This window comes from Clinocottus analis, unplaced genomic scaffold (genome assembly GCF_023055335.1).
Source record: "Clinocottus analis isolate CAN_PGR_092001 unplaced genomic scaffold, fCliAna1.0.p SCAF_9, whole genome shotgun sequence".
NCBI lineage: Eukaryota > Metazoa > Chordata > Actinopteri > Perciformes > Cottidae > Clinocottus > Clinocottus analis.
In genome coordinates, this window is record NW_027176251.1 from 13422197 (window position 1) to 13446986 (window position 24790).

Sequence of the window (24790 nt, forward strand, 5' to 3'; positions counted from 1 at the left end):
ACTTTTTTAATCTAATGTGAGCCTGTACAGTTTAAGATAAGATGCAACTGCACTTGGAAGATAGGTTTCAGGAAGATCATGATACTGCAGGGCTGCAGACAATCTGTTTGTATTTATTTATCTACAAATTGCTTCGTCTGTAAAATGTCCTGAAAATTAGCCATAGTTGACATATTCAATATTTGGGTCTTATTTGACCCACATCACACAACTGGCTTATTGAACAAAGAATGTATGTTCAACCAAGTATGTGCTGTGTAAACAGTATTTAAACATGGTGAGGCAGAAGAAAATCTGAGGCGGCAACCGTGATGTGATGAATGTATTCAGAGTGTGTCGCAGGATGGGCAGTGTCCACTTGTCTACTCTTCTTTGCATAAATGTCCATTTCATATAATTTCAGCAAATTATAGCTTGTCATGAGCCACGACGAGAGGTTTGTTTAATCTAAAAGAACAGTTCGTCACAGCTTGAGGGCACGTCATTGGTCAACTGACAGAAATATCAATCTGCAGACTTTTACATTTATTCATACATTTTCCTTTTGAGTACAGGCTGATTTTATATATTGAGAGGTTTTGGACTTTGGCTTCTAAGACAATATGTCACTATTTCATCACATTTTATGGACGAAGCGATCAATTAATTATGAGAGATGCACCAACATCATGAATCTGTCCATTATAGACTTAAACGGCTGGATCTGGTATTGTATAACAGTTCAGTTAATTTGTATTTATTAGTTTTTATTTTGTTTTACAACGTTACAAAAGCGATGTTTAAGTTGCTCTGCTAGTAAAAGAATTGTCCCAGTCACTTTAACACAGTGAGGCATACAGCTGGATTCGGATCGGTACTCGGCCCATTCCCAAAGCTGAGGTATTGCTATCGAGAAGGATAAAGTCGGGAAGGTGCATCCATATTACTAATGAAAAGAACAGGCAGATTAATGTCATTCTAACGCAGCAGTTTGTAATGTGAACAACTCAGCACTCGACGACAGATATTGACATTTCCCAAACGCTGTGTTTCAGTTTGACAGCAGTCGGGCAAAGTTGAAGGGAGGCACACTCTGACCTGCAGGTCTGTTTCAGTTAGTCAGGCGATCCCAACAGGACCGCAGGCTTCAGTTTAAATGAAATGAATAATGTGACCTCACTGACTCCATATCCTCGGCACATTCAGAGAAGATCATTTTTGTTCCTCCCGCAATATCAAAAACAACGCTGAACTTAACCTCTTCAAAACCTGACATTTGCGATTCAGATAACATGCAAAACGTTGGCACATTCTAATTTCTAATTTCTGTCGCCTGCGCTTTCGTGTCGGTTTCCATTTTGCTGTCGCCGCGTAGACGTGTGTCATTGAATGCGGCACGTGTCCACGCGTCGTTGTAATTGTGTCAAAGTCCCTGATATTCGACGTGCAGAGCCTCGTCGCCCTTTTAGGAGACGACGGTGAGGATTTTATCATAAGCACACAAGACATTTCTCTTCCCTCGCCCCGGCTGTGTGATATCAAATGGTTCTGTGAACTGTTGCCATCTGCTGAGCCGGTACGGCACATCACGAGATGTGATGTTGTGAAGCTATAATTAGTGTCTGTGTGCTGTCTCCTCCTCTCTGTATCACTTTGTTCTGTCTCTCCTTAGGCATCTCCTCTTTGTTTCTCTTTTTTGCTACACTTCTCTGTCGCTACTCGCTAATGACTCATTTAGATTCACGTTTTTTTTCTTCATGTATATTTAAGTTAATTTGTACATGTCTTTTGATGGTTCCAGGGTCTGTACTATTCCTACTACAAGACCATCATTGACGCTCCGGCTTTCCTGGACGGCCTCCACATGGTCATGAACGATCGGCTGACGGAGTACCCCCTGGTTATTAACACGCTGAAGAGATTCAATCTCTACCCAGAGGTGGGGCGGGTTTTGGCATGCTGTTCACATGATTTGGAGTATGATTGCCCGTCGCAGGGGGCAAATTTTCAAAAAGGGTTTGCACACCCACACAAGTAAAACAAAAAGAAAGCATCCTCTGTGGGTGCTTATAAAATTGCAGAGCACCCACAAGAGTGTGAGCGTAGGATTGTGTGAAATCGGCGAATCTCTTGAATCTGCGCCCAACTTTGTACAGATGTTTCTGTTGGAGCAGAGTGTCTTTCCGCTGATTAATCCTTAACTACAACCCATGCTGTCTCTTCGCTATGACTCTGACCCCTTCCCCGAACGTATCTATCTTCCCTATTGGCCTGCTCAACAAAACTTTGCTCTGCGCTCCCTACTGCACGATTAATTGGGCTGTATCGTGTGTATCCTACATTCAATGAGGTTTTCAAATTTAGCTTTGAGTGTCTTTGTTCATATTTTGTAACGTTATCTTTCAGTTATTCTACGTCAGCAGTCGGTCAAAATTTCTCTTTAAACATATTTGATCCACTGTCCAAATCCTCCCTCGTATTTCATCTTCAAAGCCCAATTTAAAAGTTTGTTCCGATTTTCGTCACACGGTGACAAAACCATTAGTAGCAGCGAGGCCAATGACAGCGAGGTAGAGCGAGCCTATGTTCACATCTAACTTGTGGAATTAAGGTTTCATTTACACCAAACCAGAGTTGCTGTTAGTTGGAGGTAAAAAGATGAGTCAAACAAAAACTGTTTAAATTTAAAATGACTTTTAAAATGGTTGAAAACGTAATAATATTCCACAGTAAAAAGGTTAAAATCTCAGGCCACAACAGATCTCTAGATATTAGTTTATATTCCTTAGGTGCAATGAGTTTTAAAGAACAACTGAATATAAAATGAATCTTTGCTCCAAATAAAACTCTTATCAGGAAGACGTTCTACAGCTTTGGGGGAATAAATAAATCCTTTACAACATTTCATGATAATGCTAGCGTAATGTCTGAAGTGACTCATTGTGTTTGGGGCTTTGTGCTCAGGGGATATCGTGGAATATCTTTAAATCTTAAGAGGTTTAACGCTGTCGGTGAAAATTATGCTTCATAAGAGACTCCAAAGTTTAGTTTAAAACTTGTTTCACGCACTCATTTTTCTAGTTTTTATTTCCTGCTTTTTCTGTAGCTAGTTAAGTTAAATTAGGAACCACACTAGTTACTCATTTGAACCAAATGAGAGAGATCAACACATACTGGCATTCTACACCACCACAGAAGAAACCCAGAGTGTTGTCCTCCCCCAGAGATAATGGGAGGCCTTTCAAACATGTTGTGTAAAAGAGGCTTTGCACTGATTCTCATCCGTCTCTGCTCGCCAGGTGGTCCTGGCCAGCTGGTACCGGATGTACACGGGTGTCATGGGATACTTTGGCATTCCCACAAAGATGTGCTGGTCCATCAACAGAGGAGAGGGACTCACTCCTGTGGACAGCTGTGAAGGTACGGACTGTCGCCTCGGAGCTGCAGCCTGATCTGCAAGATATGCACAGACAGACACACACACACACACACACATACACACACAACCAGATAGTTTTAATGTCACGACCTGGAGCTACGCTCACATTAAACACACTCACACAGTCTGGCGCTGAATTGACTGGATGACTAATTTTTGTACGGAGTTTGATGGTTTTCTTCACTCGTGGACAGCTGCAGTCAAAACAACCTAACTGGCAGTTGAGAGAAACTGTATAAATTACAAAGAAGGAATTGATCAAAGAAACCAAGTAATCTTGATTTACTTTTTTAACATTTTCTTTTGCTTTTAATCTAAAGTATTAACTGAATATTTCTTTCTACAAAAGTTCTCTTCAGAATACTGATAAATAAACTTCCTAACGAATAGCTCGAAGCATCTTTCACTACAGAATTAAAACTACAAATGCTGCGATGTGTAATAAATAACAATAAAATCTTTCATTTTCATTCTAATTATGTTCTTCAGCAAATTAAAATGAGAACACTTTGAAACAAAAAAAAAACGTAATCGGGCATCTCTAAAAATCTCTCAAAACCGTGATGCGATCTGAACCATTGAGTCAACTGTGAGGCTGCCACATGTCCAGCGGAGACTCTGCTGAGACTAAGCGTTGAACAAAATCTTTAATGAATGAGTTTTAAATCACATTAGACACAAAAAAGCAGTGAAATGTTTGCAGATTTTTTTTTATCAATCAACTTAAACATATTTCTGCACTAATTCATTAAAAAGACTAAATAAAATTGAGGAATTCCATGAAAAGGTATGAATAATAGACGGTAGAACAAAATGGTAGAACAACAGGTAGTGCGCAGTGAGAGAAACATTAGTATTGTTAAATTCGCCCTAAAGGAAAGAAAAAATGCTTTTAACCTATTGCACACAAACAGCTCTCTCATATTTGTTCGCAGGAACATTTCCGAGAAGAGTGAGTCTGCTGACGGTAAACAAGCTGTTGTCGGCGCTCCCTTTTGTGGAGCTGCAATCTGTGTGTTTCTGTCATTCTCATTAGCAGAGCGAGCCCCCCTCGCCTCCTTCTGGGTCGATGTACGCGGGCTGTTTTCAGTGTTTACACAAACCTGACGCGAGCTGCCTCGCATGAGATCGAGGTGTCAGAAAATGAGAGCGTTTCCTGTTAACTGTCAAACCGGCACATGGATTTTATGAGATGCAGTGTGTCAAGTTTGTTTTTTTACTACATCCTCATTCTGAGCCGCTGAAGGAACAAGCCTCTGTTTACCGTCACGTCTTGGCGTGATGTAACGCCAACACGCTCCCAAGTACCTCGTTAGTCATTGCAGCCCCCTCGATCTGTTCTGTGTGCCTGCTGAGTTACTGAGGCGAGGGGCTCCTTTGTGCCCACCCACTTTGTCTCTGAGTACTTATTAAGGAAGTTTCTGAACCAAAAAAGTGGAAACTGTTATTATATTCCTGCGTATGCTGGTTTGATAAGGTCAATAATCTGTTAGTTCCCCCAGCTCTTAAATACCCCCTATATTTTCATCAGGACTCGAGTTCTGCTTTTGTGTATTTTTAATCTGAGGTGTTTGTGATCTTTATGGACTACAGTCAAACAGAGAGCTTTGTCTGTCCTGTAAAAACAACCTCCAACCTCACAATCTCCTGTCAGTTTTTGTGTGTGTCATGTTTACCTTTTATTGGAGATAGCAGAGAGGTAGCAACTGGAAATGTGGCAAGAATGAGAGGGAGGGGCTGTGTGAAAACAAAGGTCCCCCGCTGGATTCAAACCAGAAACATTATGACCGCAGTATATAGATTGTGTTTAACCACCATATGAAATCACAAATGTCGGCTGAAAATAAAAGCGGGCCACAGACATCCTGCAGCGGGGGATCGGAAAAGCGTCGTGAATTTATCACCTCAGCCTGAGGGCTCTGCAGAAACGCTACCTGCTTCATGGGCTATTTTTGCATCGACCTCACAGTCTGGAGGAGACTTGTTCAGGCTACTTCCCGACTGTTGCAGAAAGCTTAATAATAGCACGGGTGTGTTTTATATATGAGTGCCATTTCCTCTCTTCTGTCTGGGTTGGAATAGTCTTTTTGTATTGTTGAATTGATTGTATAATCAATAAAATGTCTGAATTTAGTCATGCCTTACAGTGATACAACATGCATCTCTCTCTCTCTCTCTCTCTCTCTCTCTCTCTCTCTCTCTCTCTCTCTCTCTCTCTCTCTCTCTCTCTCTCTCTCTCTCTCTCTCTCTCTCTCTCTCTCTCTCTCTCTCTCTCTCTCTCTCTCTCTCTCTCTCTCTCTCTCTCTCTCTCTCTCTCTCTCTCTCTCTCTCTCTGATACCAGTGCGTTAAAATCACGTTGTGTCATGGTGGGATTTTCTGGCTCATGTTGCACTCTCCTCGAGTACCTGCCTGATCGCTACTGCACATGTGCAGAAGCAGGAGGGCTCACTCGTTAGCTGTGATGGAAGTAGCAAACAAGTGAGCCACCCTGCTTCTTTCTCATCTCTGTTGAGAGTTACAATCCTCCTGAACGTGCAGGATGAGCTGATCGAGTAGCAAGTGACTCGTGTTGTTGTTCCTGTGTTAAATTATATAACGTGATATCAGATCAATGATTCCTAAGCATTTCCCGGTACTACAAGTAATTATTTTGTTCATCGACTAATCAATTGTTCAGTAGTAGCACGGGGCTGTCTCCAGCTGTTACCTCTAGCTCTAAAAAAACATCTTTTGTTTACTGTTTGTGTGTGTGTGTGTGCGTGTCATCAGGGATGGGCGACCCAGCGTACTTCTACGTGACCTTTGTGTTCCTGCTGAACGGCGCTATGATGAGCCTGTTCTTCATCTACGGTGCCTACCTCAGGTAACTCCGCTCCTACCCGTCATATATTTTAATGCTCTGTCTCTTCGCTCAGCTGTCAGACCCAGAATACAGTTTTGTCGCTCAGTCAATTACAGAGGTGAAAGTGACCTTTCCTAATCTATTTCCTTTTCTTTTTTTTGTCCTGTGTAGCGGCAGTCGACTGGGCGGCGTCGTTACCACAATGTGTTTTTTCTTCAATCATGGAGAGGTGAGTGCACCGCCCTAACTATCAAAGTCTACGTGGATCAGGAGAGCTGAACATTTGTTGCACTACAGTTATTTTCAGTAAGTAATAATAAATAAATGGGATCGATTTGTGGCACCCTTTTTTAAATAACAAGGAACAAAACAAATGTGGATGTCCCTATCAAGTTTTTTTGGCCCCGAGCCGAGTCCGTCGATACAAGAGTCAAGTCTGGAAACTTGTGTTTCCTGAGATGGCACAGATGGCCAGGCATTGCTCAAGCTACCACTTGAGATCAGATAAAACTTAATTAATCCTGTGTGTCAAAGATGCTTAGTATACACCGTAAAACTACTGAGCAGCAGAGATGCAGTGTTGATTTAATATGCATCTTGCACATTAACATAACAGCTGTAGACCACTAAATTGGGTGCACATTGTTTTTAAGAGACACTCGATCTAAATTAATGAGAATCCTGGTTCAAATCCATTAGGTTTATGAGGTAGAATTATTAATATGTGAATAAAAGTGTGAGTGTTTTGCAGAGTGGAGGTTCTTCCCGTACGAGTGATCTTTGGTCGAGTGCAGAGACCAAAAAAAAACAGCTTAATGTAAATTTGTCCCGTCATTAAGTTACTCGAGGTGTTTAGCAAAAGCTGGTGATTGTGCACAGGGGAGCAATGCTTCACTCGTACGTCTAAATACAGGATTTAATCATAATCATGTGGTTAGAAGCTGAGTCACCAACAGCCGCTTTGGGGTTCTCTTTTTTTTTCCTTTTTTTTTTACGATCGTTGCAAAGTGATTCCATCCATTGTGATGTTTTGATGCATGTTTCTTTTGTTTTTTTGTACGTGTGTCTTTGTGGATGTTGTCAGAGCACGCGTGTGATGTGGACTCCGCCCCTGAGGGAGAGCTTCGCCTACCCCTTCTTAGTCCTGCAGATGCTCCTTCTCACCTACATCCTACGGTAAACTCACCACCAACAGCTCCGTCTTTCAATCACAGTGGGCCACATTATCCTGCTTTAAAAAAAAATAAAAAATGTAATCCTGTCAGCAAATTCTCCATAAGATGTGTAGAAGTTGTTTTATACACGCAGGATGGACACCTTCATCAGAGCAAATATGGTTTCAGCTGGAACGGCAGATGTAGAAAAAAAAAATCACATTCCAATCATTGTATGCAGAGCACCCGTACACACCTTCTAGGTGGTAGAGGCTCCGCCCCTTGTGGACCACGGCTTCACAGTGCTGAATGCAGTACAGAGAGGGGGAAAAGTGGATGGCACGCTAACACAACAAGTGTGCAGATATCGGTTCCAAGTTCTATAGAAAACTTTTCTTGATTGTTACCGCTGTATAATTTAGTGGCTATTTTATCGTGTGTCCGACCAGTGCGTACACATGATCAACTCATAACACATGGAGTTTTATTTTCACTTAAAAAGCCTGTCAAGTATGCAACAGTGCAGGCGGTAATACAGGCACTGTTGTGTTGTAATTACTGGGGTGTCTGCTAAACGCAGTCGGTAAACTGAGACTTGTTCTACCGGCAGCGTTAAAAGGAGAGCGAACTCCGGCGCGTCATGTTTCTGAGGCCGGCTCGGTGCATAAGCGGAGCTTTGTAGCCGACTCTGAGTGAAAACTGAATGTGTGTGCTGTGTCGCCCTAATGTATCTTCTCTTATCAACGCCGCGCCCCCGCAGCTCTTCTCACTGTTATATTTCTTTCTCCTGCCTCTCCCCCCCAGGACAAGGAACCCGAGCAGGACAGCCATGGTCGCCTTGGGCGTCTCCAATTTGTGCTTCATGCTGCCTTGGCAGTTTGCCCAGTTTGTGCTGCTCACTCAGGTAAACGGAGAGCAAAAGAGACGTCGGGAGGGAACGTGGGGAAGAAAGCCGACTGGGCAGAGGAGATTAGGGAGAAAATAGAGACTCGGAGAGAGCAGGGGGCTCTGGCAAGGAAGGTGACTGGATTGTAGAAGTTTGCCAGGATGGAAAGAGAAACAAAGAGACACGGCTGAAAGAAAAGAGAGATTATGTAATTCCCAGAATGCAGCCATTTACATCCTCATTTCATAAACCTCTCATGCATTACAGGAGAATATGCATATGAAATGGAATGAGGAGAGATGCTTTCAGAGACGAGCAAGTTAAAGACAGAAAGGAGAGAGGGGCGTCACAGAGGCTGGCAGACAGATGAGCCGGAGTTTGAACCGCGACTTCAGAACAAAGGGGTCAGCGTGGGACGAGCTGCTGCTGCTGCTGCTCGAGCAGCTTGGCCCTCGCTGCCGCCGGCCCCCTCAGGGAGCCGCTGATTCCAACACGAGACGAGTTACTTAACAGCTTCTTCTTTGTTTTGCACTTGTAAGCTCGCTAATTGAGCCTCGTTCACTGCACGCGAAACAAATGCTGTGTGTGTGTGTCCGCTCCCTCTGCTCACTCCGGAGTTTGGGAGAAGTGGGAATAAATGTACAAAATACACTCTTATGGGTCTTTACAAGATTTTAGACTTGCACAATTAGTGGCATTTTTACACTACTATCCTATTTATAGTTCTTCTAATCACTTTATTATCACATACCTGTATGTGCCACCTGAATAATCAGACTTTAACCCTATTTGACAATGAAGAAAAACTGTAACATTTGCTTAAGTGTCTCTGGAGGAGAACTATTAGTTGTTGGCTTCTGGTCAGAGCTGGCCGACGCTACGCTGTGATTGGCCTGTCTGCATTCGAGGGACGGGAATCAGTTTGAATCCATGTGTGTATAGTATAGTCTTTATCTATAGTCTCTATATAGAGTGCAGCCTGTGACTGACTCCAGATATAAAAAAGATAAAAACAGATCGTTTCTATGTTATATGTTGTGTATGTTTTCTGAAGTATATTTTAATGGCTGTCTATTTGTTTTTCTTCTGTCTAGGTGGCTTCTCTGTTTGCATCTTACATCCTGGGTTACCTCGCCGCCGCCAAGATGCAATCTATCCTGGTCACTCATATGGTACAGTAGATAACCAACCAACCAACCAACCAACCAACCAACCAACCAATCTACCCGAGTGCTTCTGTTCGCTAACTTTATATGTTTCCTTGTCTCTGGTGCATCAAGAGTGTCACCTAGGTGGCTTGGTTTGATTCAACAGTGAAAATAATTACACCTGAGCTGCTAGGACATAGATGCAACAGAAGGATTTTTTTTAACTAAATGCAGAAAGGAAAGATGTAAAATAACCAAATTGGCCAGTTGAGACACACGCAGAGAAAGGACCTCAAAGAGACGAAATGTTTACCTGAAGAGGATTTAGGTGCTTTTAGCTTTCACTGTGCGAGGATTCTGTGTTGTGCCCAACATAAGTGAAAGTGTTTCCAGCCGCTGTCCTCTGAGCCATAACGTGCTCTGCCTCGGTTCTCCTTATCTCGGCCGGAAGGATTTTATGAGCCGCGAGGACAACACCAGCCGATGCCGGGATGACTTTCTTCAGCATTAACGATGCCGCTGCTCATCTTTACACAACTGCTCCTTATATTATTTTTTAAGGCGTGAAATAGGAGGATATACCCTGCCAAGGACAGTGTGCGTGCGTGTGTGCATGCGTGTGTGCGCGCGTGCGTGTGTGCGCGCGTGCGTGTGTGTGTGTGTGTGTGTGTGTGTGCGTGCGTGTCCGTTCCTCCACATTCTTGCTCCCTAATCCGCTCAGCATGCCAGCCTGTTAGCCAGTCCCTGTGTGCTCCACAGATAAGGAGAACGCCCTTTGTGGTAAGATGGTGGAGATTTGTGTCAGAGGAAGGAATATGCCTCTGCATGATTTAGAGAGCTTGGAAAAGATGACTTTTGCTTTGTGTGTGTGTGTGTGTGTGTGTGTGTGTGTGTGTTTTGAAGAAAAGAAATACAGACACAAAACCATGCACGTGTCCTCTATGTGACCTACAGCGTTGGCACATAGAGGCTGAGCAGTGTCACTTGTTACAGGGCATCTAAACTACCTTATACTTACGTTATAAAGTACTCCGTCAGTTCTTAAGATGAGAGGTAAAACAATACTTTATTGTCATCCTTCTACACAGTACATAGACGTAGAAAAAGGATAGTGCAATATAGAAAGATATAAATGTTGTGTTGATAGATGTAAACTACTTCTATGAGAAATTACGTGTTTAGGCGTGTTTAGGTATCTGCTCAGAGCAGATACCACATGGGTGCAAATGCCCTTCTGCATCTCGTTCATGTTATTCAGATACAGAGAGACAGAGGCTCGGACCTCATAGCTGGCAAGAAGTTTGCTCAAATATTGGTCGATTCATGTCCATATGCGAAGCTACGCCCCTTGCTGTGAATTGATCCTAAACTCCAGAATATTCCATTTAAAATGACACAAAAGGAGCAAACCAGCAAGTCCACACTTGCCTGTTTTCCTATTCCTTCATGACAGTAAACAGAGTATCTTTTTTTTAAACATGACACTGTTATAAACTAACAAAAAACAAGCAGATTCATTAATAATAGTTCACTGTCTGCCTTTTAACATATTAAAATGCAGGCGGCTAAATATATTATTTCTATTTTTAGAAGTTAGTTGAGCCCCTTGTTGGGCATCGCTGCCCCTCTGTCTTCACAATGCAGTGAGCGGTGCATTATTTCACTGCTCACTGGGATTAAGCATCAAGAGTTCAGTGAATAGGATTAGATGCTGCTTGTAGCTTTGTATCCATCACACAATGCAGTTTAATGGAGTGTTTTCAACAACAGAATGATCCATCGTTCACATTTAATACAATTTATTTCAGACCCCCTCACCCTCCTGCTAACACTATATACAAATAAGTATGTAAATATGAAGTGTTTTTGTGTGTATTCAGGTGCAAGATTTAATGCAACAAGGAGAAATATGAAAAATGTATGGGTTCCCGACTTGACTGCTTTAGTGTCATTTGCCGTTTTCAAATCTGAATCTTCATTGTGAAATATTCAGTATTATAAAATAAATGTAATTATAGTACTAAATATATTTATGTTAAGTATTTCCACACAACACTGTTGAAATACCTTCTTTCGTAATCCTAATTTAGATGGTAGAAACTACAGTAGAATAATTACCAGTGTGCTGCTCAGAGAATTGCATCTACACTGGATTATATATATATATATATATATATATATATATATATATATATATATATATATATATATATATATATATATATATATATATATATTGGTATGTATCGGCCTATTTCATTTATCCCTAGAACCTAATATCCCCTCATTATGTTTTTCTGTTAAATGGAAAATATGTTGGATTTTTATTCCTGTGAATCTTATCTTCCCTGCAGGATTAACCCCTGGTGCACATGGAGCTGATGAATGACGCCTCTTCTCCCCTTATTCTCATGCTTCAGATCACCCTTGCTGTCTGCTTTGTCCTGATGTTTGGCAACTCCATGCTGCTCACGTCCTTCTACGCCTCCTCGCTCATCTCCATCTGGGTGAGTTGGCTCTTTCCGGTCCGATAATCTGCATTTAGTGAATGTACTGGGATGTACCTGTTCAGTCAATCAATGTTAAATACTTTTGTTTGAGTAAATGGTATTGCAGAGAGCAACGGAAATACAAGATCATTGTTGAGATAATGTGTCTGCAGCTATAGATGCGTTGTGTGTGTCTTTGTGATTTCAGGCAATCATTGCGTTGAGGGATCGATTTGCTCAAATCTTCAAACCAGGCGTCGTCCTCTGGGTATGCAGAAGTTACTTATGTAAAAAAAAAACATGTTGGCTCATATCTAAATCTTTGAATTCAGTATTGTCCAAATACACCTATTTCAATATCTCAAAGTAAACATGCTATTGATTATGCCGCCTTCACTTTGAATCCGTTCGTCTGTTTCTCACTGAGATGAACAATACAGTTAAGATGATGGAAATGATTGGATTTCTTTCTTTTTTTGGCCACTGTGTTCAGTCAACAGCGGCCTCTCTGTCTTGCTCCCACACTCCACAGCACCCCAAGTCTTTTATGACAGCTTCCTGCCTCAGTTGCTTTCTCCTCCCTCTCTCAGGTCATGCAGGGTTTGGCTTGGGTCGGCTCCACAGTGCTGCTCAAATTCCTGCTGTCCACTGTCCTCTGTGCCTCGGATGATGTAAGCCACTGCAACTTTAAAAAGACTGCTAATATTCTGTTTGAACCATGTTTACAGCCGATTATATTATTGATATGATAATGTTTAAACTTTTTACTTGACATGAAAGGAATGACTTGAAGGGTTTCCGTGTTCCTAAAAAGACTTTTTTTTCCCGATTTGAATATTGTCTCATTTTATAACGTCATCACTCAAACAATAGAGGGGAAAAAATATGTTTTTGTGTTATTCTGATTATATAAAGGTGCTTATGGTGCTGTTAGATTGCGTCTAGATTGTCCAGTTACTATAGGTATTGCAAGTGGGAAATCAACGCTGTGAAAATGCTGTTTATGAAAAGCTAGACGCCAACAGATAATATGGACTGAAGCAGAATATTTTGTTAGATAATAACAGTTTTCAATAGATTTGGGCTGTGGGACTTTAACATGCTCTTGAGTTATGGGAAACGTTTGGATCACAAAAGTCTAAAAAGTTCCTACGCAGCCACCACTTGAATCAAATTCTACAAATAGTATCAAACTTAATAATAATCTGTCATCTGATCTTCTTCTGCGACTGGAGAAATCATATTTTTATAACGAGATAAAATAGGCATACAAATTTTTTTTAAAGAAGCTGCGCAGCATTCAAATAATGATTTTGAGTTCAAATGTCAATGTTCTGAATGAAGCTTTAAACTAAATCTAAACTAAATCACAAAGAAAGATTCAAAAGAAAGCTGTAAATCAATTCATATCAATGTGTAACAATACACACTACCCCACACACACTGTTAGTGGTTGTTATCGCTTTGTGAAGCCAACGGCCTCAATAATAAATGTCATATTGTTTAATGCCACCGTCAGAAAAGGTCATGCTGAACAATTTACATTTTAAATACTTCAAACATTTAGTCAGGAATTAGTCAGGAATTTAAAAAAAGTACTACAAAATGTAAAGAAACCGTATATAATTAGCTTTTGTTTTGTCTTTTCCAGGCTCACATCAGTGGACTGATCAAGTCGAAGTTCACGAGCTACAAGGACTTCCACACTCTGATGTACACTTGTGCTGCAGAATTTGACTTCATGGAGTTGGAGGTGAAATCTGTTTTTACCAAAGATTCTGAATCCTTTTCATCCTCGTGACATTGTGTGTGCTGAAGCGTTCACTGATAAAGTGCAAGTCTCTGGTGGTTTGGTATGAAAACCATTTATTTTTATCAGGAAAAACAGCCTGCTGTTTTACATCAAAGGTGGTATTTGTGCTCTGAATCTAACAGGAAATAGAAACCTGACGGCGGAACACGTTTTAAAATTTGACTTCACAAACATACCTTGAATAAAGAAAATAGCACCTCAGTAGCACTTAAATGGGACTTACTTATAGCACTTTGTAGTGCTTTCTCGAAGAAATTGTACTTTCTTGATTCCTGTTGTTCTCAGTTTGTACTCACGGTTGAATGCACTTATTGTAAGTCTCTTTGGATGAAAGCATCAGTTAAATGAAATGTAATGTATTCACTTTGTTGACTGCGCCTGCTTCCTCGTTAGTGTTTGTGTGTTGTGACTGCATGCAGGTGGGCAGCGTACAGTGTACATCACATTGCTGTGTGTCTCTCCCTCAGACCCCTCTACGTTACCTCAGGACGTTGCTGCTGCCCATCAACATGCTGGTGGTTGCTCTCATCGCTGGGAGGGTGAGTCCTCTCTCGTGTTCAGACCTCAGACGATCACTTTGGTTGGTTTTCTAGGTAGGGGAACTAGTCTGACCCCCCCAAAAGGCATCTTAACTACATGCCCATATTTTTATGATTTGCAAAAATACACTTACCATACGTCACATGCTGAAGGAACCAATCCGGTCAACCTGCAGGACGGGACTTTCTATGTCTATAGTGCCAAGCTACACAGAGAAAACAAGTAGGATCAGAGAAACTTCATGATGTTCCTGCCAAATGTTGATTTACGACCATTTTCAGTTTTTTTTGTTTGCCACAAAACTTTAATTGAAGTCTTCACACTTTGTTGGTCGACCAGTAAGTTTCAGCTTCAGCATATTTACAGATACGTCAATCTAAATGAGGCCGATGTTTCGAGGTCCAACGGGAAAAAAAAACTTGTAAATATATCATTTTGATAAACAGAGATGAGTTTTCGGGGTTTAATAAATACCAGGAGAAGAATTGTAGATTCATAACACTCTAATAAAATCACTCACAGTCCTTCAAGCTTGTTCCAGCACCACATCTCCCTGCACTATTTCATCATGCATCTTAAAAATAAGATCCATTCACAGGACCGCCTGACTAGTTAACGCACAAACACATCTTGGAGGGCAAATAATGCAAGATAAAATCACAGTAATACATCTGACTATATTTCACGATCTGTGTGAAATAAATAGTGTTCTGTAAGAGCAGCTGTCTATATGTGAGTGTCGGGGCCGCAGCGTGAAGCCTCCTATCTCACCTTTCCAGAACGAAACAGCAGTCAAACACGAGGTGAGACGCTGGCTCACAGCAGCAGGAAGACAAAGCTGGGTGTCAATCCGCTCTGACTACCACGCACACATGTCCACCCCCCTGAGGAGAACTGCTTGAATATATATATATATATATATATATATATATATATATATATATATATATATATATATATATATATATATATATATATATATATATATATATATAAGGAGGTTTTCTTTTTTTTTCCAATTCAGGTTACTTCTTTTATTTTTAGAATCTTGCAGTGGTTTCATTTGCTCTGCGTGGGGAGCTTCAGTTGGCATTTACATGCGTATATTCATGTGCTTTAAGAAAGGAAGCCCAGCGAGATATATTTTCAGTGGAAATTATATTTGAGGCACTGCTCTTTATCCCGTGTAATCTCATTACGTCTGCCCATGCTGAGCTAAGAATACATAACTCGGTTTGACAAAGGCTTTAATGCAACACATGAGCACGTCGTCTTCTCCCACTGTGCACTATTTGTTTCAAACATAACACTTGAAGGAATCCACCTTTCGCATTTGATTCAAACCATTTCGTCCTTTTTTTCAGACTGTCCAGGACGTAGTCCGGTTCCTGAGGGACGCAGGGAAGGCGTCCGTCAAGCCGGACGATGCTGATGAAGCTGCAGGGTGAGCGGCCCGAGGCCTCCTCGCTGGCCTTTCTGCTGCTACATATATCTTGACAAATAATACAGATTCTCTTCAAACATTTGCACAATATCTTTGGGCAGTGGATGCCAGAGTTTATGTATTCTTCTGTGTTGCAGGTCTGAAATCGCAGCAAAGGGAGAGGTGAGGAAAAAGTACTTTTCACATACTTATTTTTTATTCTTCAGTCTTTGCTTCAACGTTATCATGACAACATTTTCGAATGAACTCACAGGCTGTTTTATTTTAGTTTTTTGCAGCGTCGTTCTATTTTTCTTAATCCATTTTTATTTGATTAGATTCCTCCAGTGCAGCAGCGTCTGCCCAGTTTCTCTGTCCCTAAACGGTTTTCATCCCTTTTCTCATCACTAAGAAATGAAAGCCCCTCTTCCCCCTTCTGTTATGAAATCTCCCCTTGCTGCTTTTTGTCGGCTCGCGCTCAGTTGCTTCATCTCGTTTTCTGTAATATACCTCCCAAGGCAGGAAAAAAGGTTTGTATGTTCATCCAACAGCCGCAACTGTGTGAAGGTTTTCCAGAGTTTCCTGGGTAATTACTTCACTATTGTTGCTTGTATGGCTCAGTGAGCAACACTGCAGAGCCCCAAAGGGTTCTTCTTACTCTTCTCGGGGGAGACGCGGCATGTCCAATAAGATCAAAGCGTCATCACACAGTCCGTCCAGCTAATGAAGCTTTTTCAGGCTCATATTGGAGGGGAGCTGATTCTAAAGGGATCGTAGCTTCACTGGAGGCAGCCTAGCAGCTGATGATTTCGTCAGCATAGATGGAGGTCACTTAAAATGACATTTCACACCAAAATCAAAAATGCATATGAAAAATATGCATTTTCCTTCCCATACTCCTATTTATTTATCAGATAGACACACAGACAGATCATTACAGATTGAATGTTTAATTTATCTCCATGTTCGACTGCTCGTTTGCAAAGAAATTACAGACCCTTATTTTCTTTTGTGATATGTATAACCTTAGTAGTTAAACACTTCGGTCTAATAATAACAAGTTCTGAAAGACGTCTTCAAATAGCTTGTTTTGTCAGGTCAGCGCTCCCAAACCCAAAGATATTTGATTCATAATTATATGAAATGGAAGAATCAGCTCATTTTAATGGTCCCTGGAGGTTTTTTTGCACCACTTTGAAGTCGTGTTTGTTCGATTGGGTTTCCCTTTTGGTTTGCACTCAATGCCTTTTGATCACAAACACTGAATGTAAACACAACTTTGTTTTACTTTATTGCTCGATAGATGCCACATAATTATGAGAGTTACAATTTTCTGTCAATTGACAACAGATTGTTAATTTGGCGAACTAAATGAACTTGATTTATGACTTTGTCTCTGTTGTTTTATTACTTCAGTAACGTCGTTCCAGTTGTGGATCAAACATCTGAGTCTGCCTCGGCTTCACTGCCTCGAGAGATCAGTTACACTTCCTGTGGCAATTATCTTGCTCTTCTTTCCTTCCTCTGCACCTTCATGTCAGTTTTGATCAGAATGAACTTGTGTCTCTGCAGCTGGTGTACCACAGCCTGCAGCTGGTGGCGTTCACTGTCCTCGCCATCCTCATCATGCGTCTGAAGCTCTTCCTGACGCCACACATGTGCATCATGGCCTCGCTCATCTGCTCCAAGCAGGTCTGTCTGCGATTACAACACAAGGGTGCACATTTAAACCCGGGTTCTTGTTTCCTTAAAGGAATACTTCACCCACAAAATGACCAGTTGTACATCAATTACTCTCAATTACCTTGAAGAAAATATTGTTTTGTCTCTTTTAACACAATAAAGAAAGAATCCCAAAACAGAGAAAAGGTATTGGTGAATTTAAGTACTTGAGGGTTCTACAGCAGCAAAACTTCATCATAGAGACGTATGTGTTTATTTATCCAGTCGCACGCTCTCTACTTCTCAAACACATGCATCTTCCCCTAAACCCTGTCTATTTAAACCACTTCGGACTCGCACAGACGGGTAACACGTCTTTAATATGGTCATCATGCATGTGTTTGGAAAGTAGTAAGCATACGACTGAATAAGTGAAGTGGTTTGCATCTTTGATCCATGAGAGAAAAACTAAAGTTTTCTTTAATAATTCAGGGGATTTTTGGGTGAAGAATTCCCTCAATACCAAAGTGTTAAGTTACTTCTCCATTTAAATTATTCGCATTATTAAATGTGCACGATGCAGTGTGTTGAGCTCATATTCTGTTGTCTCTCTTGTCTCCGCTATCTCTCTGCTTCTCCACCCCTCTGTGCCTCTCTATCTCTCTACCCCTCTATCCCTCCGCCTCTTCCGGTGGTTCTGCAGTTGTTTGGTTGGATTAAGGAGAAGTTCAAACACCAGCTTGCCGTGTTTGCATTTATGGCCATCATGGCCGTGCAGGGAGTGGCCAACCTGCAGGCCCAGTGGGGGATCATCGGAGAGTTCAGCAACCTGCCGCAGGAGGAGCTGCTGGACTGGATCCAGGAAAACACCCGTCCTGGTGAGTGAGGCGGAATTTCAGTGTCACGAGTAGGAAAATTCAAAAAGTTATTTAGGATTATGCGACAAGTTCATGATGGACTGTGGCGATGCACAGCGGCAAGAGAGCTTCTGGTTCAACTTCTACCAACTGTGTGGACAGACAGGTCCACTCGACCCCTGAAGTTCTGTCACGACTACAACAAGCTGACCTAAGGTATCGTTTCCTTCCAAAGGTCGAGAGGTAGAGGTCAATTAGCATTGTTTTAGTGAAAACATGTCCAGACTTCTCAGATTAATCCAGCTAAATATGTTCGAATAGTTAACTGTTGTTGTGGATATACAAAAATATGCACTCATTTTCCAGTTTATTAGGTCATCTTAACTAAAACAAACGCAGTCTATAGTGCTGCTGTAAATCCTCCTTCACAACGGTTACAATGTTGAGTTTTTGTTGAGAGGAACTATTTAGTTTGTGGTGCTAATAACTGGTGTTTCTTTTATTTTGTACATCCCGTTTAAAAAGGTGAGGATGAATAATAGAAACACCTGTCAGTGTAACGCAACACAATTTGCACCACAAACGACATACTCCAACATGAACACAAAGTCAACTTTTACAAACCGAGTCAAATTTACAAAACCAACTGTGGTGAAAGAGACCTCTGTTGAGTGTTGACTGGATGAACCTGCCAGACAATCGGACTGAAGTGTTTAACACGCCCCTGAAAATTCTGGAGAATAAAGAACTGGATGTGGAAATGCTCAACAACATACCTGTCTTCATTTGTTTTGTGTGCGATGGATGCAGACTCAGTGTTTGCTGGGGCGATGCCCACCATGGCCAGCGTGAAGCTCTCCACGGGTCGGCCCATCGTCAACCACCCCCACTACGAAGACGCTGGTCTGAGGTCAGTGGGTCACTGCTCTTTTTGCTTTTTTTTTTTATGTGCTTGAACATGATAATCAAGATTTAAAATACTGCGTGGAAATCTTTCTCAATTTTGCGTAGGTTTTTGTGTTGTGACCCAGACGTTGCTCACACAGTCTTAATAGTCACATTCATGTCAGCAGAGGGCGCGCTGCGTACGTTTTTGTGTTGTGACCCGAAAGCTATCAGTAGTAGACATCCATGAGACACACCTCAACAGAATGGCATTGCACGAATATGCAGGTTTTATTTCAGAACATGAATGAATGGCATGTCTTGTGGTGATATCGCCACTGCATTATGTACCCAGTTTGGGACGACGGGGTTTTTCAGAGAGGAATGTGCGGAGGTGGTGTGATGCAACCCTCCATCCATCCATCCATTTTCCGCCGCTTATCCGGGGTCGGGTCGCGGTGGCAGCACACCCAGCAGACCGACCCAGGCTTCCCTCTCACCCGCAACATTTTCCAGCTCGTTCTGGGGGACCCCGAGACGTTCCCAGGCCAGCCGGGAGATATAATCCCTCCAGCGTGTCCTGGGTCTTCCCCGGGGCCTCTTCCCAGTTGGACGTGCCTGGAAAACCTCTAATGGGAGGCGTCCAGGAGGCATCCGAATTAGATGCCCGAACCACCTCAGCTGACTCCTTTCGATACGAAGGAGCAGCGGCTCGACTCCAAGCTCCCCCCTGATGTCCGAGCTCCTTACCCTATCTCTAAGGCTGAGCCCGGCCACCCTACGGAGGAAGCTCATTTCGGCCGCTTGTATCCGCGACCTCGTTCTTTCGGTCACGACCCAGAGTTCGTGGCCATAGGTGAGGGTTGGAACGTAGACCGACCAGTAAATAGAGAGCTTCGCCTTCCGACTTAGCTCCCTCTTCACCAAGACGGACCGGTACAGCGCCTGTTTTACTGCTGCAGCCGCACCGATCCGCCTGTCGATCTCTCGCTCCACCTTACCCTCACTCGTGAACAAGACCCCGAGGTACTTGAACTCCTTCGCTTGGGGCAGGCATGTTGTCCCCACCTGAAGGGAGCAATCCACCGGTTTCCGGCAGAGAACCATGGCCTCGGATTTGGAGGCGCTAACCCTCATCCCTGCCGCTTCACACTCGGCTGCAAAACGCCCCAGCGACTGCTGGAGGTCACGTTCCGAGGAAGCAAACAGGACCACATCATCTGCAAACAGCAGAGAGGCGATCCCGAGGCCCCCGAACCGGATTTCCTCCGCCCCCCGGCTGCGCCTAGAAATCCTGTCCATGAAGGTCACAAACAGGACCGGTGATAAAGGGCAGCCCTGGCGGAGGCCAACACCCACCGGGAACGTGTCTGACTTAATACCGAGGATACGGACACAACTCCTACTGCAGGCGTATAGAGACCGAATAGCCCGTGCCAACGGATCCGGCACCCCGTACTCCTGCAGCACCCCCCACAGAACCCCCCGAGGGACCCGGTCGAAAGCCTTCTCCAAGTCCACAAAGCACATGTAGACTGGTTGGGCAAACTCCCAAGACCCCTCCAGTAGTCCCGCAAGGGTAAAGAGCTGGTCCACTGTTCCACGACCGGGACGGAATCCGCACTGCTCCTCTTGAATCCGAGGTTCGACAAGCGGTCGGAGTCTCCTTTCCAGCACCCTGGCATAAGCTTTTCCCGGGAGGCTGAGTAGTGTGATACCACGATAGTTCGAGCACACTCTCCGGTCCCCCTTCTTGAAAATGGGAACCACCACCCCGGTCTGCCAGTCCATGGGCACTGTTCCCGACCCCCATGCGACACTGAAAAGGCGTGTCAGCCAAGACAGCCCAGCAATGTCCAGCGCTTTCAGCATCTCAGGGCGGATTTCATCCACCCCCGGCGCCTTGCCACCAAGAAGCTCTTTAACTACCTTAGTGACCTCTGCCAGGGATATGGGTGCACCCACCCCAAGGTCTTCAGGCACTGCCCCCTCCCCAGAGGGGGCAGTGCCTGAAGAGACAGGGAGACAGGGGCAGAGACAGGGATGCAACCCTGTCTCTGACAAACTACGTTTCCCCAGAACTAATACGCATCTTCAGTTATGTTGACTAGAAACATATTTTCTCCCTGATTAGGTCGGTGTTTGACGTATTACAAATTCGTTGATTATACATCAGCCCTCTGCTGACATGGGTGTGAGTGTCAGGCTCGTGTGAGCAACTTCCGGGTCACAACACAAAAACCTTCGAGAAATTAAGAAAAGAAAATTTCCATGCAGTATTTTAATTCTCGATGTTCATGTTTAAGCACATCAAAGAAAATCAGATAACGCGTCGTTTTTCCTTTTCCGTTTTCTATTATCAAAACAAATACAAAAAAATGGGTCATTTTCCGTTTTTTTGTTTTCATATTTCTAAACGGAAATCGGGAAACGAGCTGTTTCCTGATTTTGGTTTACTCATTTCAAAACGAAAATCCGTTGGCTGCAAAATACACGGACGGATACATTTGTCTTGAAGTTGAATTTATGTTAAGTATTTAAAATGAGGTTTGATCTACGGGAGCATGAAACTCTTGTGTTGGCTCATTTTCTGGACAGGCAAGAGTGGATGTTAGCCACATATTTGCAGTTCAAAGTGCATTAAGAAACAGAGCTTTGTGGTTGATTCAGTCTTCATTCACTTTGTGGGAGGTTAAAGGCTTCTGTAATATTGGTGATTTGCATGAGTTTCTTATGTCATCAATTGTTTGACGGCTGTTCTTCAGCATTTACTGTGACTGTAATTAGGGCAGGATGATGTAGAGAAGATCAAACATCTCTCTATTTCAAACCAAATACCTTGATATCAATATTGCAACAATATTGTATCGTTGCACCCAAAGGACTTGAACATTTTTTTTACACAATCATATTTTTCGAAATAATCCTGGTCATCATGTTGATATGACTACGTGGGTAAAAGCTAAATATAGAACAACTAGAACAATCTGCCAAGGACAGAAAATCACTGTCCTGCAATGCAGCCTTTACAAACAGGGAAAAGACAAGATTTATGCTAGATTAAGATAGCCAAAATCTCATATCACGATGTATTAACCAGCCCTAACGGTAGTTGATTTGATTTCTCGCAGGGAGAGAACCAAGCTGGTCTACTCCATGTACAGCCGCATGTCTGGAGAGACGGTGAAGGGGAACCTGATGAAGCTCGGAGTCGACTTCTTCGTATTGGAGGACTCGTGGTGCACCAGGCGAACCAGGTACCCCAACACCACGAGTGCCCTCGTAGCATTGTTACCCAGGACCACGTTTTTCTTTCACATTTGGGTTTTTGTTTTTATTCAGAAAGATGATTTTAATTTAGTTAAAATGCTGGTCAGAGATTCTTCTGTTTCTTGTTAATCTCTCTCTCTCCCTCTCCTTCTCCCTCTCTCTCCCTCTGCCCAGGCCCGGGTGCAGCATGCCAGAGATCTGGGACGTTGAGGACCCCCTTAATGCTGGTAGAATTCCCTTCTGCACCCACATGTCCAGGAGCTCAACACCCTACTTCACCACAGTGTTCGCCAACGATATTTACAAAGTTCTCAAAGTCCCCAAAGCTACCAAAGACCTCAGATAACACCGTGTTGTGAACTCGTTCAGTTGTCCTTTTCACCACTTTTACAAGGTTTTGATCAGCCACTGCTTTTTACTCACCCCCCCCCCCCCCCCGCCTCCTCCCACACACACACACAATTCCTCTTTTTTGCGGTGCTCTGATTCACTGAGCGGTTGGAAACGCCTCAACACTTCACCATGTCGTCTCTCCACTCTTGGTGCGCTGGCAGTTTTGAGGATTTAAAGGTACTCCCTGTTTCGCCGATCATCCCTATCGCTCCATCTTTGTCGTCCAGCGACGTTTCCGTGACGCACTTTGGTGCCCAAGTGAAAGCCAAACAGTGTCCTAGCGCTTCATTTAGGTTGTTGCATTGGTTCTGTTCTATAGAATCTTTAGTTTTAAGAAAACAGTGTCCTCAGAGAGATGTCGTTCAAACATCAGTATTGTTTCGCAATTTTCTTTTACTTTTGCAAAGGAAGTGCAATTTGTCTGGCAGGAGAAATCGACGATGTCCACATACTGTGAAGCAATACCCTTTGCAAACTTGACATAAGCTGACTTCTTCTATTGTTATGCACAGTGTTGATCTCTGAAAGGACTTTTCAGTCGCAGGCTATTTTTATAATTTATTTGTGCGAGTCATTTTTATGCAAACTTCAAAGTGAATAGGTACCCCAAAACCATCGTGAGCTCACGATGGTCCCAAACAAAGTTTTTATTCGAATGGTGTTGGCACATCAATGCAAACAGACTTTGACGGAGGCCAAACAGAAAACGGCAAAAAAGATTATTTAACATGTGAAAGATGTTCTGAAAACCCTGTCCAGCATTACCCAAGTGTCTTGTATTCATTCATGGGCTCAAGGAAATCCACATCTTCACCTAACTATTGCAAACAAAGCATTTCCTGGTTCACCTTTTCTTTCAGCCTCCGTCAGTCTTCCTTACTGATTTGTTACTTTTGCTGAGAGATTTATACAACCAATACTCTTCTTGGGTGAAGTATTCCAAGCCAACAGTGTTTTAGGAGTCTTTGGAACGATGGGGGAGGGGGAATTATGTTATGTTTGGAAGCTTTTTAAAAACATTTTTACTCTATGTAACTTGGCGTCCAGTTGGAATTGGTGCCATCCAATTAGTCTGACGGCACATTATTCCCAAACCTCAATAGTCCTAAAAATGGCCCATCACTCCGAAATTATTAACTTGCTGTGCAACAGAAGCACAGATCATTACGCAGAATGTTATCATCGGACAAGTTACATAATTTTACTATTGGGGTTTGGGAATGATGTCCCATGGAGTTCACTCAAGGACGTTTTAAACAAAAGTTCACATAATCAAGAATGAGCATTCATTCTTAATTTAGTTATAAACTGGCGGAAACATGTCAAAACAAGTAGACTTCCTCTTAACTGTACCCGATAACAATGTTTTTGTAAATACCCAAATTGTGTGTAAAATACCAATGTACGGCCTTCAAAAGGTTCTTTGTGTATCTTAAATACTGTTTATTGCCAAAGGAGGTCTTGTTATTAAAGCTGCGTATTCGGGGGGCAGTCGCACATTAAAGATGTGTTTTTAGCTCTGGAACAGCCAATCCAAACTATTTGTAGCAGTGGATTTTGTGTAAATGGTAGCAGTTGTTGGTTCCTTCTTCAGGGTGCATATAATGAATATTTCAGGAAATACGCTTAATGGCTTTTATGCCAAGAGTTAAATGAGAAGATCCATATGAGGCCTGTGTGAAGCTACGTGAAGCTACGTGAAGCTACGTGAAGCTACGTGAAGCTACGTGAAGCTACGTGAAGCTACGTGAAGCTACGTGAAGCTACGTGAAGCTACGTGAAGCTACGGCCAGCAGCAGCAGCAGCAGCAGCAGCAGCAGCAGCAGCAGCAGCAGCAGCAGCAGCAGCAGCAGCAGCAGCAGCAGCAGCAGCAGCAGCAGCAGCAGCAGCAGCAGCAGCAGCAGCAGCAGCAGCAGCAGCAGCAGCAGCAGCAGCAGCAGCAGCAGCAGCAGCAGCAGCAGCAGCAGCAGCAGCAGCAGCAGCAGCAGCAGCAGCAGCAGCAGCAGCAG

At 42.9% G+C, this 24790-nt stretch overlaps 1 protein-coding gene across 2 annotated transcripts in view; it reads left to right on the forward strand.

Moving 5' to 3' along the window:
* dpy19l1l (dpy-19-like 1, like (H. sapiens)) overlaps positions 1-24523 on the forward strand; it is a 25585-nt gene extending 1062 nt beyond the window's left edge. For both annotated transcript variants that reach the window (XM_068570257.1, XM_068570256.1), the window contains 19 exons: positions 1781-1918; positions 3279-3399; positions 6189-6282; positions 6433-6490; positions 7346-7437; positions 8220-8319; positions 9396-9473; positions 11870-11956; positions 12147-12206; positions 12529-12609; positions 13590-13691; positions 14219-14290; positions 15656-15735; positions 15873-15897; positions 17287-17406; positions 18080-18254; positions 19044-19143; positions 22250-22375; positions 22563-24523. In XM_068570257.1, coding sequence (XP_068426358.1) covers positions 1781-1918; positions 3279-3399; positions 6189-6282; positions 6433-6490; positions 7346-7437; positions 8220-8319; positions 9396-9473; positions 11870-11956; positions 12147-12206; positions 12529-12609; positions 13590-13691; positions 14219-14290; positions 15656-15735; positions 15873-15897; positions 17287-17406; positions 18080-18254; positions 19044-19143; positions 22250-22375; positions 22563-22734 — 1881 coding nt within the window. In that variant the 3' untranslated portion in view covers positions 22735-24523. The remainder of the gene's footprint in view (positions 1-1780; positions 1919-3278; positions 3400-6188; positions 6283-6432; positions 6491-7345; positions 7438-8219; positions 8320-9395; positions 9474-11869; positions 11957-12146; positions 12207-12528; positions 12610-13589; positions 13692-14218; positions 14291-15655; positions 15736-15872; positions 15898-17286; positions 17407-18079; positions 18255-19043; positions 19144-22249; positions 22376-22562) is intronic.
* Positions 24524-24790: the final 267 nt, after the last annotated feature.